General features: G+C 47.0%; 1 protein-coding gene across 1 annotated transcript in view; it reads left to right on the top strand.

The window, feature by feature from the left end:
- The first annotated feature begins 14,350 nt into the window (after positions 1 to 14,350).
- PDGFD (platelet derived growth factor D) overlaps positions 14,351 to 17,834 on the top strand; it is a 165,285-nt gene continuing 161,801 nt past the window's right edge. Inside the window, exon 1 of the mRNA XM_056858559.1 lies at positions 14,351 to 14,480. Within this exon, the coding sequence (XP_056714537.1) occupies positions 14,351 to 14,480 (130 nt within the window). The remainder of the gene's footprint in view (positions 14,481 to 17,834) is intronic.

The following is a 17,834-nucleotide window of genomic DNA, read 5'->3' as shown; positions in this document are numbered from 1 at the left end:
TATGAGTTTACACAGGGTCTTGCAGCTACTGCCTGACTGCGAGACTCCATGGAAAACTCATGCAAGGAATAATGTCTCATGTGGCTCGAAGCATACCTCTTGCGCACATTCAACGTCCAGGCATCAGCTCCGTTCACCATGTATCAGCCCCATGCATGGACGTTGGTGGGGGAGGTCAAGCGATGCAGCCCCTGTCTGCTCCCTCCTCCACTCAGATTGGGCTTGACAATCTGGTATGAAAGCCCATCTGAGTGCTGCTTTATGCATAATGGGAAAGGTAACCAGAGCAGTGTCTTGTCTTGAGCCAAGAAAAAAGGCAAGGTTTCCATATTTTAAGACATAAGTGGTGCAGAGTGTTAAGCTGCAGTACTGCTGTCAAAAGCTCTGCTCACGACCTGAGTTCGATCCGAACGGAAGTTCGGTAGCCAGATCAAAGTTGGTTCAACCTTCTATCCTTCCGAGGTTGGTAAGGTGAGTACCCAGGTTGGCAGGGGGTAAAGTGAAGACAACTGGGGAAGGCAAGGGCAAACCACCCCGTAAATATGGTCTGCCTAGAAAATGTCACGATATGATGTCACTCCATGGGTCAGTAATGACTCGGTGCTTACCTTTTAAAATAAATATATTGCATGTTGCCGGGCATGGTGTGGTGGTTAAGAGCAATGGACTCTAATCTGGAGAGCCGAGTTTGATCCCCCACTCCTCCACATGAGCGGCAGAGGCTAATCTGGTGAACTGGGTTGGTTTCCCCACTCCTACACAAGAAGACTGCTGAGTGACCTTGGGCTGAAGTGCTCCTGTATTATATTAGTAGCCAATGATAATAACACAGTAGGAGGTTGATAGTTCAAAGCAGTCTGTTTGTTAGGCCCAATATACATACCGGGTGGAAACTGCCCAGAACGCAGGACAATTTACACACATGAACAAAGGATTGCAAGAACCTTTATCACTACTGATCAGGGGCATTACAATTGCGTAGATTCAATGCACATTGAGTGTCTACTCCAATATCTCATTAGAATAGCCTATAGATATTGCCCCAGGCTGTCTCTAAGCAAGCATTTGGTCTTGTGATCCACATTCCTAACAGTGAAGGTAAGACACTGTTTTTCTCTACTGGGGAAAGCCCGTACCAGGCAAGTATGTAATCTGTTGGCTTCTTATAGTTGTGGATGTCAACGTTCCCAAAGCTTCCATGTGTGTGCAGAATATATATGGGCCTGATGCTATGCTCTATACCTGAGCATAGCCCCTCATAACTTTATGAGTGTTCATACATGTGAAAGAATATATGTTTTCCCATATAAATGAAGTTTATAGGCACTCCAGGGCTAGTCACAGCTCTCTCAGAACTCTCTCAGCCCCACTTACCTCCCAAGATGTCTGTTGCGCAGAGAGGAAGGGAAGGAGGTTGTAAGCTGGTTTGATTCTCCTTAAAAGGTAGGAAAAAATCAGCATATAAAAAAAACAACTCTTCTTCTTCTAGCTCAGACAAGTTCCTTGTGCCACTCCGCCCGAAGCGCCTTTCTTACCTCTGTGGTTGGTAAGCAGTAAGGATTCCCGGCTTGACCTCTGCTGCACTGAAGAGCCATTGCTGCTGATGGCCAGAGGGTGGCACTGCAGCAATTGGTTGTTTCGTTTGAGAGGCAGCTGCTCAGAGACTGTTCCTCTGGCCTCCCCAGCCACCTGCCCCAACTTCCATAGACCCAGGGGATGTTTAAGTAGACTACGTACCAAAGCTTTTGAGATGTCAGGAGAGGCAGTGAGAGGCCACCCTTCCAGGAAGATCCAAATACATGGAGGAAACTGCTCCTTGCTCCTATTTTTGCCCACAAGGAGTTCATTAGAAGCTTGGTGGTTCATGCTTTCCAATAGGGAAACACAACTACGGTCCGCCTGGATAGTATCTTGGGGTTCTTGTAGGTTATCCGGCCTGTGTAACCGTGGTCTTGGTATTTTCTTTCCTGACGTTTCGCCAGCAGCTGTGGCAGGCATCTTCAGAGGAGTAACACTGAAGGACAGCGTCTTGGGGATTTGAAGAAGGGTCACAATAGTGTTTTTTTTAAAAAAAAAACTTGCTTTGTTTTTGGCTTGCCTGTCTGTTCTATGGGGCCCCCAAAACAGCTTAGTGGTAGAGCACCTGCGTGGACCAAGGATCTGATTCAGTATAAGGCAGCTTCATGTGTGTTCATGTGTTCCTAAGGGATGGGTGCTAAAGGGTCAGAGCCAGTGGCCCCAGTACAGCACCTGCCTTATGGAAGCACCAGGAACACTGCATTTCGGCAAATCCTGCAAAGAATTCCACAAAGTTGATCTACTCACTATGACCTGGTCAGACTTGAAAGACATGTTAGTATCAACCAGTTGTGTTATTAAACTGAGGAACAGAGCTTCTTCTTCTTCTTTTACTCTCCTGTTAATTTGTTCATAAGCTGTGTCCTCTCCTGGTTTGCCTCTCCAATACTCCTTTCATCTCTAGGGATTTGGGCATCCATGGTAGTATGACGGATGCATTGTGCATAAATCCTGCTTTGATCTCATAAATGTCTCGGAAAATGTGCCATTTGGGGGCGTGGATTCATCTTATGGAGAAGATAACCAGACATCTTAGTTCCAACAAAATATTCACACCACACTTGAGCATCTCCCCCGGTTCTCAGTTAAGGGGAAACGGGACACCGCCCATCTGTTCAGCACCCAAGAGGATGGGGCAGTTTTCAGAATTATTCCATTCTGGGTTTCATTGATATGGTTATTATTTTTCATGAAAAGACAGAGTAAAGTGTATACTTAAGTCCAGCGGATATTAAGGGGACTTGCATTGCAATTCTAAACACCCTTCTAAGGTTAATTGGGCCCTGCCCTGGGTGGCCCAGGTTTAGGGATGCCAGCCTCCAGGGGTGAGGTGGTGAGAGACAGAGTGGTGTAGTGATTAAGAGTGCTGGACTCTAATCTGGAGAACCAGGTGTGATTCCCCACTCCTCCACAGGACCGGCAGACTCTAATCTGGTGAACTGGGTCAGTTTCCCCACTCCTTCACATGAAGCCTGCTGGGTGACCTTGGGCTAGTCACAGTTCCCTCAGAACTCTATCAGCTCCACCTACCTCACCTACCTTATGGGGAGGGGTCATGGCTCAGTGCTAGAGCATCTGCTTGGCATGCAGAAGGTTCCAGGTTCAATCCCTGGCATCTCCAGTTAAAGGGACTAGGCAAGTAGGTGATGTGAAAGACCTCAGCCTGAGACCCTGGAGAGCCGCTGCCGGTCTAAGTAGACAATACTGACTCTGATGGACCAGGAGTCTGATTCAGTATAAGGCAGCTTCATGTGTTCATGGCCATCCAGATTTTTGGGGAGGAGCTGTGGCCCAGTGGAAGAGCATCTGCAGAAGCCTGCTGGATGACCTTGGGCTAGTCACAGATCCCTCAGAACTCCATCAGCTCCACCTACCTCACCTACCTTATGGGGAGGGGTCATGGCTCAGTGCTAGAGCATCTGCTTGGCATGCAGAAGGTCCCAGGTTCAATCCCCGGCATCTCCAGTTAAAGGGACTAGGCAAGTAGGTGATGTGAAAGACCTCAGCCTGAGACCCTGGAGAGCCGCTGCCGGTCTAAGTAGACAATACTGACTCTGATGGACCAGGAGTCTGATTCAGTATAAGGCAGCTTCATGTGTTCATGGCCATCCAGATTTTTGGGGAGGAGCTGTGGCCCAGTGGAAGAGCATCTGCAGAAGCCTGCTGGGTGACCTTGGGCTAGTCACAGTTCCCTCAGAACTCCATCAGCTCCACCTACCTCACCTACCTTATGGGGAGGGGTCATGGCTCAGTGCTAGAGCATCTGCTTGGCATGCAGAAGGTCCCAGGTTCAATCCCCGGCATCTCCAGTTGAAAGGACCAGGCAGTAGGTGATACAAAAGACCTCAGCCTGAGACCCTGGAGAGCTGCTGCCAGTCTGAGTAGGCACTACTGAGCTTGATGGACCAAGGTCTGATTCAGTATAAGGCAGCTTCATGTGTTCATGTGTGTTTGTCTGTTATGGGATGGGGAAGGGAAGGCAATTGTAAACAGCTTTGAGACTCCTTATAGGTAGAGAAAATTGGCATATAAAAACCAACTCTCCTCCTCCTCCTTCTTTGGCTGTTGACTTCAGTGGAATTGGAAGGGTATATGGCTCAACCAGATTCTTTACTTTCCATTTTGTGATCTTTCAGAAGCCCTAACCACCCAACTGCAGGATCTGATGGACTTTTTTTTTAATGTTCTAAGTTTCTTTTTATCTTACCCTTCCTCCAAGGAAATGAAGACAGCCTGTGAGGTCACACACACCCTTTTATCCTGACAACAACTCTGTGAGGTGAGCTGGGCTGAAATTTAATGACTGCTCCCAATGACAGTCAGTAAAGAGTAGTGGTTGAGTGGTAACCCCCTTGAGGCATCTTTATAGCTTTAAAGATGTTCTCCAAACATTTATCTTAGGACAATGTGACAGCATGTGTACAAAAATAACCGACTGTAGGCTGTGTACTGGCTTACAATTAAGCGCTCACGGATTGAATGTAGAATTCGTGGGGATGATCCCAAACAACACACCCCAATGTGAGGTCACTTTACATGCCTTGTGGCCTGAAAATGGCTGGTGTTGTCAAACATCTGAGTTAATTCTGAATGGCTAACAGGGCAGTGCGATCCTAAGCAGGTCTACTCAGAATGCTTCTCAAGTCTTCTCAAGTCTATTCTGTGCGGCTAGCTGCTCTGAGCTCTGCTTGTACCTTTTGGCAAACGTCACAAAGACACAAAGTCTCCAGGGGATTTCCATCCAAAGGAAAAATCAGGTGTCAGGGCTGTCACTAGAACGTCCTAGTGCTTGAGGAAGTGGAGAGAATTTAACAGTATAATAGCAATTCACTTCACAGGATTGTTGGAACAAGGGTTGTTATCACATAGCTTCGGTGTAGAGGAGTAGCCCTGTTAATCTGTTGCAGCAAAAATAAACAGGGGTCCTGTGGCACCTTAAAGACCAGTAGATTTTAATTCCAGAACAAGGGTTTGTGGACTGGAGTTAGGGTTGCCAGCCTCCAGGTGGGGGATGGAGATCCCTCAGGATCACCACTGATCTCCAGATTACAGAGATCTGTTCCCTTGGAGAAAATAGCTGCTTTGGAAAGTGGACTCTATGGCATTACACCTTGCTGAGGTCCCTCCCCTCTCCAAACCCTGCCTTCCACAGGCTCCACCCCCAAATTTCCAGGTATTTCCCATACTGTATGGATGATTTGACGATTTGATAATTTGGCAATTTGATAATTTTTCAGGATAACAGAATTATTGTCATGTCCAGCTACTAAGGCCAGTTTCTGACATCTATGTATCACACCGAAACCTATATTACAGTGGGCCTAGTGCTTACACTGAGTGGTAAATGCATAGTCAACATTAGGAGTTAGTGGGTTTCCCTGGTTCTGATTGTTCATTGTTCTGAATTTTCACACTGCACTGATTTCGACTCAGTCATAATCCCAGTTCAAACTGGAGAATTGCTAAAATTAATTTGAGAATTGGAATCTGTACAGTTTACTTCTGTTTCAAATCTTTCCATTAATTTGCCTCCCCCCTTTATTCTTACTCAGGCAGATGGTGTTTGTGTGCACTTGTGGTTATAGAAATTAAATTTGAGTGTTAAAAAACCTTCTCTAGGAAGTTCTCTCTCCCAGATCGGACAAAGAAAACAAATCTGAAAGAACAGAATTCCATTGTATTCTTCCTCCCGCACCATTAATCTTAATTTAAATCCAGAAGGAAATCCAAGAAACATCAATCTCATTTTATTTCGCATAGACTCTCTGACAAGCAGTACCTCCAAAACATTACAATTACTCAACAGAACTCTACCATTCAGAGACAAACACAGAGAGACTGAGGGAAGAAGGTTGAGGGTAAACATGATTGAATCCATCCCTTGCAAATCCAACCTGTGTTTGGGAAACCTATTGATGTGTGACGATCATAGAGCCAAATGTAACATTACATCACAATGCCAACAGAAGAGCAATAAAAAGAGAGGAAAACAAAGAGCCAGCGTGGTGTAGTGGTTTGGAGTGGTGGATTCTGATCTGGAGAACTGGGTTTGATTCCCCACTCCTCCACATGAGTGGCAGAGGCTAATCTGTTGACTTGGATTTGTTTCCCCGCTCCTACACATGAAGCCAGCTGGGTGACCTTGGGCCAGTCAGGCTCTCTCAGCCCCACCCACCTCACATCCTTTTTTTGCAACTCGCACTCAGGTGAATCTGCCTTCTACTGACACAGACCCCTTGTCTACCAAGGTCAACATCATCCATTCAAACTGGCAGGGGCTGTCCAGGGTCACCAGGTCTTTCACGTTCTTTTAACTAGATCTTTTTTACTAGAGATGGCGGGGATTGAAACCAGGACCCTCCACCTGCGAAGCAACTAGCCTACCACTGAAACATGCCCCCTCCCCAGCCAGCATAGATGGTATTTCTTCATCAGCATTCCACATCATCATGTTTATTACTTACTGAAGTTCTGCGCTTGAAGATCTTCTGTAGTGATTACGGATGTATCGATTTGGTTCATAGACCATTTGTCTCTGTTCAGGAATAATTACGGCCATGCCGCCGAAGCGACCAAAGGCCAGCTTTTCTCCTCAACAGATTGGGAATGTGAAATGGCAAATCACAAATCTTTTTCTGGAAGAAAAGAAACAGGAAGAAGCTTCCCTGGGGTGTTGACAGTATGTCTTTTCTGTTTAAGGGGAGAAGAAAAAAACAGCAGTAAGAAATGTCGCTGGTGGAAATGAAGGAGAATAGCAGGAATAATCTGTGACTTAACTGCAGTCCCTCAAGAGCAGTAACCCAGGTGCTATTTTTATGAAAACTGATCTGATAGTAAAGGGACGATGCCAAATCGGTCCATTTTTCAAATCCTGAAGCACAACAAATGTATTGTAGTTATTGCATTCCCATCCTATGTTGTCTTTCTTCCACCAAGAGACTCTATGTAGTTTCCGTAGGGTTCCCAGGGCATCTCCCAGCCAGGTATTGAGCAGATCCAGACCTGCTTAGGTTCATCAAGGTTGCTGGATCGTGTGCCCCCAACCATACCCTGGAACAGGGTATACCAGATTCACAGTAAGACATGAAGTAAGGCAAATGATGAATGCATTTGTATCCTGGTCATTGCCTAGCTGTGCTACATCAATATAATGTAAGAACATGGTTGCCAACCTCCACGTGGTGGCTGGAGATCTCCCACTATTACAACTGATCTCCAGCCGATAGAGATCAGTTCACCTGGAGAAAATGGCCACTTTTTTCAATTGGACTCTATGGCATTGAAGTCCCTCCCCTTTCCAAACCCCACTCTCCTCAGGCTCCACCCCCAAAATCTCCAAGTATTTCCCAACCCAGAGCTGGCAACCCTATGTAAGAAGTAAAAAATAATGCTGTCCCCACTAAACAAGATGGCCTTCAACACTTGGATTGTGGCTAGGGTTGCCAACTCGCTTTGAGCGTGCCAGATAAATGTCTCTGGGCCCTTTTCTCCCATGATTCTCTGTTCTTTCTCTTTTTCCAACACGAGTTCATGCTCGTGGTGTAGTGCGGTGGTTTGGAGCGGTGGACTCTAACCTGGAGAACTGGGTTTGATTCTCCACTCCTCCACATGAGCAGCGGACGCTAATCTGGTGAATTGGATTTGTTTCCATTCCTACACACAAAGCCAGCTGGGTGACCTTGGGCTACTCACAGCTTTCTCAGCCCCACCTACCTCACAGGATGTCTGTTGTGGAGAGGGGAAGGTAAGGTGATTGTAAGCCGGTTTGATTCTTCCTTATGTGGTAGAGAAAGTCGGCATATAAAAACCAACTGTTCTTCTTCAAAAGTGACTCGCTTTCTGGAAAAAGTATATTCCAGAAATCTTGCATACAACATTTTGCAAGTTACGTACACCATCAGGGCAATGATTTTTGAGAAGGGAGCTCATCAGACAGACAGGTACTGGCATATTATAAAATTCTTCCCTTTCCTCCCCACTAGTTAATTAAGGCACAAGCAGAAGGGATGAAAGAGCAGGATGCAAGGACTCCAAGTGCCAAATATCCTAGTACCAGAAGAGCAAAGGGATAAAGCAAACTCAGAGGATGACAGCTGCTGGATGACAGCCAGTCGCATAACGATACCGTCCCCAAATACCAGAAGCGACTGGCATACATCCCAAATCAATTAAGATTACTGCAGCACAGGCAATAGACTTGTCTCCCGCAGCAGCCGAAAAATGCAGATAGCGAATGTAAAGAGGAAGAAAAGAGAAATGTTAACTAATGAAATTAAGGAAAGAAAATGATGGGCACTGGAATTGTGAAATGAGGTATATTTTTTAATTTAAATGAATTGGGTCCACGCGATTTTGCAAATTACATTCGGCGATATTGCACGAAGTGGTGGCAAACCCTAAAAATACAACCGTGCAGAGAGATGGGCCACGTTGCAAGCATTTGAACGTCTCAACTCAAAGAAGGCCATCAGATTCCTAGCTCCCTTGCGAACTGACATTAATAACCTCATCTCTCAAGAGAGCCACCCCCCCAAGCTTATTTATTTATTTAAGGTGTGAAGACTTCTTTGCTACCCCGTTATGTCTTAACATCTGAAGGCATATTTTAAAAACGAATAAGGAAGAGGAGCCTTTAAAAAAAAAAAAGTACAGGGGAAACAGTCTTGTTGCAAACAAGAGAAAAGACAGCTTTGGCTCATTCTCTAGGCTGTCGCTCTCCAAACTGGTCGACTCTCCGAAGTGAGGCTGGGCCCAGGACAGCCAGATTTTTCAGTAGCTGTCACACTTAGGGTGTATCCACTTATTGTTGGATATTGTGTCATCATTGTGCTATATGAGAGCCAGTATGGTGTAGTGGTTAAGAACAGTGGTTAGGAGCAGTGGACTCCATGCTGGAGAACTGGGTTTGATTCCTCACTCCTCCACATGAGTGGCGGATGCTAATCTGGTGAACCGGGATGGTTTCCCCACTTCCTACACATGAAGCCAGCTGGGTGACCTTGGGCTAGTCACAGCTCTCCTAGAGCTCTCTCAGCCCCACCTATCTCACAGGGTGACTGTTGTGGGAAGGGAAGGTAATTGTAAGCCGGTTTGAGTCTCCCTTAAGTGGTAGAGAAAGCCGGTATATAAAAACCAACTTCTTCTTCTTCTATAATAATTATCCATCTCCTGGACTACCTTAACCCCATGGATAACTGAGTGGGGAATGATTATTGTAGTGTAACAATTTCATCCAAGGACAGGGGGATGTGGCAAAAGATGGGCAGAGGTTAGGGTTGCCAAGATACAGGTACTAGCTGGAGATCTCCTGCTATTACAACTGACCTCCAGCCAATAGAGATTAGTTCCCCTGGAGAAAATGGCCGCTTTGGCAATTGGACTCTATGGCATGGAAGTCCCTCCCCTCCCCAAACCCCACCCTCCTCAGGCTCCACCCCCAAAACCTCCCACCGGTGGCAAAGGAGGACCTGGCAACCCTAGCAGAGGTTCATTCGCTGGATGTGGTTGCTGCAAGACTGCTTCTCATCCTATGAAGTGGATTTTCCAACCAACCACCTGCACCCTCTATGTCAGGGGTTTCCAATATGGTGTTCGTGGGAACTGTAATGCCCACCAACACCTTTCCTGGTGCCCACCAAGTGCTTTTAGAAAGTGGGCAGAGCTAAGTGGGGCTTTTGTCAGCAAGTCTTCTAACTGGCCATTGGACATTTGTTTGGCTGTGCAGATTTTTAAAAATGTTGCTTTGGCAGCAACTGCCACCATAGCGCAAGGATCTTCACTGTGTGACTGAAGGTAAGCTGCAGCTTGTGGCTGGCTCAAAAAGGTTGGGGACACCCTACTCTATGTCATATACCCAGTTATGGTTGCCAGCTCCAGTTGGGAAACACCTAGAGATTCTGGGGCTGGAGATCATTTGTAATAGCAGGAGATCTCCTGCTACTATCTTGTGGTTGGCAACCCTACATACCAGCTAGTGGGCCTGATTAGTTTGTGGGTCCTCCTGAGAGTCCCATGTCTCCTGGCCCACTCGCTTGAGTCATTTTGAGCTGTTCTAGTCTTCAGCATGGCTAGCTGTCTGTTGCTGCTCTCTGACTATAGTGTAGGGTTGCCAGACACCTCTTCACCACCGGCGGAAAGTTTTTGGGGTGGAGCCTGAGGAGGGTGGGGTTTTGGGAGGGGAGGGACTTCAATGCCATAGAGGCCAATTGCCAAAGCAGCCATTTCCTCCAGGTGAACTGATCTCTATCGGCTGGAGATCAGTCGTAATAGCAGGAGATCTTCTGCTATTACCTGGAGGTTGGGTGGGTGGAAGATAGGTACCACTGTACTAGTATCAAACAGATTAGGAAATCAGTGCAGGAGCAAGAAATGTTAACAAAGTGCAAAAAAGTTTATCTAAAGGCTACTAATACACTACACAACAACAATATGTACAACATGGAAACATAACAAGTCATATAACCCACAATACAACAAACCATAGTCCATCAGACAGTAGTGAAAAGATGCACAAATTGTCAGAAGTAAAAAAGAAAGTCTCAAAAAAGTCTCTTAGTAGAGTACATTTGCCATAATTTAGCAATATATTTCCACATGTAGTTCTTTTGAAGATGCCAAAGTCTGGCAAAATCTCAAGCCTCTCATTTTTTCTGCTCATTTCAGCCACTTTGTTTGAAAGATGGCTTAGTGTGGTTTACTCACTTTGGGTACTTCTGTTTCTATTTCGGCTGTCTTGTATTTTGTGCATCACTCTCTTTCTTCCTCACATCCTTTATTCCAGGAGTGGGGAACGTCAGGTCTGGGGGCCGTTTAAGGCCTGCGAAATCATTTGGTCAGGCCCTTCATGGGTCCGGGCAGATCTCTAGCTCAGAAGGATCTAAGACTGGTGATCCACCCCCTCCAGCAGACAGGAATAGCCTCTATTCAAGCCAGATGTGAGTTTGTTTTGCTGAGAAACAGAACCTTCTTTTCCCCTTGCAGAAGAGTTGTTAGCTATGGAGCTGCTAGGACCGCCCAAGAAACTGTGTTAACCCTTTCCCACCTGGGCTGTGGAGAAACGTATTCCCTCTGTACTACAAGAGGGCTAGGGGTGGAAGTGGCGACAATGGAGGGGTTAAAGGGGGCAGGGCCAGAATGCGAGGCCTGCGAATGATGTTATAAATATCCAAATGGCCCTTGGCAGAAAAAAGGTTCCCCATCCCTGTTTTATTCCCTCCAAGTCTCCCTTTCTTCCCATGCACCCCTTCTAAATGGATGTTTTGGCATACTGAACTTGGTAGTTTTATGACAATGGTTGATTTTAATATTGGTCGGTGGTTTGTAGAAGCTGCAGGGTGTAACTAAATAAATAAATAGGGTGACTTGTGCCAGTCACAAAGCAGCAGAACTGGCCACCAGCATATCAGGTAGGGGGTTTATACATGCTTCTGTGATTTCCCAGGCAAAGGAAAGAAGACCCCCAAATGTTTCATGAGGACTGAGTATACTGTACTAGGTATGAAGCAGGGAGGGGAAGGAGAATTTCCTTATCATTATCCTAGCTTGCCATCATCAGGTGGCATATGTGTGTGTGTGCGGGGGGGACGGACTCCATGCAAAAACCATGAGGATCCCTGCTTCGGATCTATGCTTTTGAACTGCAGCAGTCCCACAGCATGCTGGTCCCATCGACGTATCTCATTCTCAACATGGCCCTATCTGTGGATACTTAAATCCAGAGACTGGGGCCATGGACAGACGAGAAAGATCTTTCTACAAACTTGAAAAATGCTCCAGGTTTGTAGAAAAATCTGAAATCTAAAAAAGCGGGGTTAACCCCGCCCTCCTCATGCTCTGCCCCAAAATCTCCAGGTATTTCTAGGGTTGCCCGGTTCCTCTTTGCCACCGGCAGGAGGTTTTTGGGGTGCAGCCTGAGGAGGGTGGAGTTTGGGGTGGGGAGGGAGTTCAATGCCACAGAGCCCAATTGCCAAAGTGGCCCTTTTCTCCAGGTGAACTGATCTCTGTCGGATGGAGATCAGTTGTAACAGCAGGAAATCTCCAGCTCGCACCTGGAGGTTGACCGCAAGAGATAAAGGCTCAGTGCTGTGAGGATAATTGGAGCACTATGACAATGTTAAGCAAAAAATGAGTGAATTTTATAAAGTGCTATAGTGAAAAAATATACAAAATATATACACAAAATAGGAGTACAAGATACAAAATTTACAAAATGCAATCCAATAAATATGACTATCCAAAGGATATCACAGATCCTAATTCAACAGGTAAGTCAAAGTATATGACCCATTGGGGCATCATTTGATGTAAAAGTCTTTTGATCTTTCCAAATTATTTTTGAGTTTCAGGTATTGGAGCAAAGCCACAGGAAAAAAGCCCCCGGAAGTTGGCAACCCTAGGTATTTCCCAGCCTGGAGCTGGCAACCCTACTCTCCAAGGTCCCTCCTGCTCAACACACACGTGTCAGGAAGCTCCAAGCAAACACCCAAATTCCCATAGAATTAGGGTTGCCAACCGCCAGGAACCAGATTGGTTTCCCCACTCCTACACAGAAAGCCAGCTGGGTGACCTTGGGCCGCTCTCTCAACCCCAACCACCTCACAGGGTCTCTGTTGTGGGAAGGGGAAGGGAAGGTGATTGCAGGCTAGTTTGAGTCTCCCTTAAGTGGCAGAGAAAGTCAGCATATAAAAACCAACTCTTCTTCTTCTTCAATGAGGGACCTGACAACCCTACATAGAATTGGAAGGGACCAACAGGGTCATCTAGTCCAACCCCTGCACAATGCAGGAAATTTACCACTACCTTCCCCCACACCCCCAGTGACCCTCTACTCCATGCCCAGAAGATGGCCAAGATGCCCTCCCTCTCATCATCTCCTTAAGGTCATAGAATCAGCAGTGTTGATTCCCCCCCTACCCCGTGGGCAACATTTATTTTTGCCTGGCAGCAAGGTGCCCCCCTCTCCTTCCCCTAGGGTTGCCAGGTCCCTTTTTACCACCGGCAGAAGGTTTTTGGGGTGGAGCCTGAAGAGGGCGGGGTTTGGGGAGGAACCTCAGTGCCATAGAGTCCAATGGCCAAAGTGGCCATTTCCTCCAGGCGAACTGATCTCTATCGGGTGGAGATCCGTTGTAACAACAGGAGATGTCCTGCTTCTGCCTGGAGGTTAGAACAGAAAAAAGGGGCTGTGTAGCATGAAGAAGACAAAAACAGCACAAATTTCCAATGCCGTTGAATATATCGATAAGCAACAACATTTAGTACTTACCTTATCTTTTTGATCCTTTGTATTTTGTACATTGTTGGTTGTATGTGTTTTCACTGTACACCTTTTGCACTTAATACCTTTAATTGCATTGGAAATCTGTGCTGTTTTTGTCTTCTTCATACGAGCTTAGCTTCTACACCTGGGAGCATCCTACGGGAACCAGCTAACTTAATGTATGATATATGATCCTGTAAGATTGAATGAACTGGGCTGAAGACATTGTCTCGAAACGGCCGTCCCCCAGCCACTGCTTTCTCGTGAAGATCTGAATATTTATAACAGTACCTTATGGACTTTTTAAAAAGAATTTTTCTAAAACTACAACTACAACAGAAAATCTTTTTGCACAAAGACTGCATTAGAAAAAAACATTGTCTATTTAGGTACATAGTTGTACGCGTTCCCTCTATGCATCACTGCACTCGGGTTTATTAGATGGTTAAACGCGATCGTAGTGTGTCCACTTTGTACGGATGTCTCTGTGCGGAGTACCTGGAGGTTGGCAACGCTACCTCCCCCCCTCCCTCTTGACTTGGCCGGGCGGCCCGACAAAGTCCGGGCGAAAGCCGGGGAGGCGCTGCGGGGCGAGGGAAGGGAAGGGGGGGCGTGGGGCAGCGCGGCTCGCCCGGAGCAGCCGGCGGGGAGGTGCGGCCAAGGCAAGCCCGGGCAGCGCGCGGGGGGTCCGGCTTCCCTGGGAGAGGAGCGCTTTTGCATCCCGCGTTTGGAGCTGCAGAGAGGAGAGGGGAGAGGGGAGGGCAACCTGCCCCCCGTCCTCGCCGCCACTTGGCCCAGGCGCTTCCCCCTCCTCCCCGCATCCCTGCAGCCAGCCAATACAAAAAGTTCTGGGGGATCGGAGAGTAGATCGCGAGAGAGCGAGCACGCATCTGCCCGCTTGCAGGAAAGTGCGCCGAGAAAGACGATCTCTCCTTTGGAAGAGGGAGGCGCTTTGGGTTTTTTTTTTTTTTAATTATTATTATTATTCTTTGGGACTCTGTGCCTCAAGGGGTCCCGATGCAACCGCCGGCGCCCTTCCTCCTGTACGCCGTGGCCTGGGCCAACTTTTGCCCCCGGCAGGGCTCCGCCGCCGGCGCCCAGGGCGGATCTATCCGAGCGCTGCGAGCCTCGAACCTGCGGAGAGACGGTGAGTCGCTTCTTTCTCTGGCCGCCGCTTGGGACGGGGGGAGCGGACCGGGCGGGCGCCAAAGCCGGGAGGTGGTGGAAAGGCGCCCCCTGGAAGTTATGGGGAGAGGCGCGCTTGAATGAAAAGGAGACAAGGGAGGATTGGAGGGGGGATGCAGACGATTTACCCCCCCACACACACGCACACACATTTCAGCAATTGCTTTTAAATTAATTGATTTTTGGGGAGGGGCTGTGGCTCGGTGGTAGAGCCTCTGCTTGGCATGCAGAAGGTCCCAGGTTCAATCCCCGGCATCTCCAGTTAAAGGGTCCAGGCAGGTAGGTGATGTGAAAGACCTCCGCCTGAGACCCTGGAGAGCCGCTGCCGGTCTTGAGTCGACAATCCTGACTTTGATCGACCAAGGGTCTGGTTCAGTATAAGGCAGCTTCATGTGTTCATGTGTCCAAAGGGATGTCTTATACACAAAGCGTTTGGCACATGAAACCCACACCTAGAGCCTCATAAAGTCATTGTTAAGCCAAGTCTAGCTGTAGCTTCTTCCTGGCTGGGCACCTTCACTGGATAGGTGGGTGTTGGGTTTCTTCCTACATGAAGTCCTTTCCATCTAAGAAATGCAGAACTTTCAGAAGAACTTTAGAGCAGCTATAGATCATCTCCTGCAGCAGCTGCCCGTGTTGGTTTATCACTTTGGGGTGCAAACCTGTGCATGTTTGTGTGTGTGTTAAGTGCCGTCAAGTTGCTTCCGACTCATGGCGACCCTATGAATCAATGTCCTCCAAAATGTCCTATCTTTGACAGCCTTGCTCAGGTTTTGCAAACTGAGGGCTGTGGCTTCCTTTATTGAGTCAATCCATCTTTTGTTGGGTCTTCCTCTTTTCCTGCTGCCCTCAACTTTTCCTAGCATGACTGTCTTTTCCAGTGACTCTTGAAGTGTGCATGTTTACTGGAGAGTAAAGCTTGTTGAATCCAGCAGGGCTTGCTTTGAGTTAAAAAATGCACCATACTGTCTCACTAGAGGTCTAGGAAGATGTTCTAGAAAAGAGAGATGTTGCTGCTAGGACATCCCAGAGAGGACAACAGGAACTGGATTAGATTTTAGTTATGAGATCACATTTTTTGACCCTGTGGGCAGGTTGGGGTGAGCCAGGAGCTGAAGTATGCACATTCTTTGGGGACTAAATGGATTACATGCATCTGATCCCTACCCCCAATCACATATGGGACCACCAATTCCCTACACGGAAAATGCTTATATGTAGGAAACTGCATGAAACCAGGATTTAGATGATCACTCAGGATCATCCAATGTGTGGGAAATTCATGAATGTGTCAAGTGTACGAACATGTAATGTGCATGCCCTGGAAAGCACAATATACAGAGCATTATGCAACAGGTCATCATAAATCCTGTATTGCATATTCTCAATACTGAAGTGCTTTCCATATTATGATGGGGAAACTGTGAAGGCATGTCCCCTGCATAGTCTGCAGTATAGATTCACCAAATGGTAGGAATCCAATGGAAAGACAGCTGAAAGAATCCAATAAGTGCTCATGCTAGAAAGGCAGGGGACACATTCAGATTTGGAAGTTTGGAATTCCTCGTGGAGGAGAGGGGTATTTATGGCTACTAGTCAAAATGGATACTAGTCATGGTGCATGCCTGTTCTCTCCAGGATCAGATGAGCATGCCTATTATATTTGGTGCTGTGGAACACAGGCAGGACAATGCTGCTGTAGTTGTCTTGTTTGGGGGCTTCCTAGAGGCACCTGGTTGGCCACACTGTGAACAGGCTGCTGGACTTGATGGACCTTGGACTGATCCAGCATGGCCTTCCTTATGTTCTTGTGTTCTGAAGTTGCACCCTCTGATCCAGGAGATTTGCCCCAATAGGTGAGTGGCCAAGGACTCATTGGTCAATGGTAGTGTCCACTTCATGTGCATGATGTCCCATGATCCAATCTTGCCCATCGATAGCTTCAAAACCACAATAGCAAGGTAAGGGTGAAAATACTTTGTCTGGGACCTTAGAGAGGCATGGTCAGAAAGGATGATCTATGATACGGAAGCTTCATCCAGATGTGAAGAGATTGTTGGTGGTTTCAGATCCAGACAATCCTGAGTAATCAGCCCTGGATGGAGTCCAGCTCTCGCTTAAATAGGCTGTAAGCTAATGTTTCCACTCTACAGCTAGAAAGTTTGGCATTGGAATTTGTTCAGAGTAGGATGGATATGACGGTCAGTGTATGTTGGTGTTCTTCAGACAACTTCACTCTGCTGGGTGACTGCGAACAAAACAGAACTTATTTTCTAGCTGGGGAGAGGGAGAGTAGACGGTAGTCTGAATTTATCCTGGGAGCTTCAGGGAAAGCATAGCTGTCCAGATGAGTAGGGCTTGCTCTTACCAGGTTGAAAATTGCAGTTGTGCTTTGAAGTAGCCTGTTCTCAACACCCGACAGGCGGTCTTTCGTTTTTCTTTCATTGTCTGCAATCGCATACTTGTAACACTTCTCCAGGAAATGGGGAGAAAGGAATCACCGCTATCTGCGAACATCTGAGTGCAATTTATGGAACATTTCCATGGGATTACTAGATCCTGACCATAGCCAGTATCTAAAATGAGAGGTGTTGGAGCTCAGGTGTGCCTAGGACATCTTCTGATCCAAAACACCTGCCTCTCTAATTTTAAGGAGAGGGTTGGCAGGCAGTATGGTCAGGTTAACAGTAAGAGGAACTATGTTCTGCACAAGTTGAAAGCTGCCACTTTCTTCTTACATGATCTTTGTTTCTCAAGCTTTGAAAACTTGGGTTCCCCCCCAATCTAAAAATAGAGTCACTTAGAATACGTGGTCCCCTGACGGCCAACCCAGCAGCAGGTAGCTGACCATGTGTGTAGACTCTTGCATGCAAGTGGGCATATGCTGCCTACTGCTGAATGCAAGAGGCAGTGAGCTGTTGTTCTGACTCAGACTTCTCAGAAAAGGAATAGGGCATCATCACCCTTAAAAAGCAGAAAGCAGGGGCTCTTCTGGAACTACTCTGGGGAACGGAGGGGTGCAGTTCGCTGTGTAAATCCAGTGTGGATCAAGGAGGGTCCACTTGCCAGGGTTGTTACTGGTGAGGGAAGGAAGGATCCTCTCCATTTTGGAACATCACGTCTTCCCTAAGATCTCTTCCTGTTCCACAGATTGACAAGTTCTAAATGGTCTCCTATCCATGCTTGGGAGGAGAATCCTGGGACGGAAAATGAGTTCTATGAGAAAATGAGTTCTATCACTCAGCATGTAGTAGTGTTGTCTGTTCGCAATAATTTCTTAGTGTTCTTAGCTGTAGAACAAATGATAGACAGTATG

Source organism: Euleptes europaea, chromosome 12, assembly GCF_029931775.1.
Source record: "Euleptes europaea isolate rEulEur1 chromosome 12, rEulEur1.hap1, whole genome shotgun sequence".
In the NCBI taxonomy this organism is placed as follows: Eukaryota; Metazoa; Chordata; class Lepidosauria; order Squamata; family Sphaerodactylidae; genus Euleptes; species Euleptes europaea.
The sequence above is the reverse complement of the archived record's forward strand: the minus strand, read 5'-3'. Positions and strand labels throughout refer to the sequence as shown.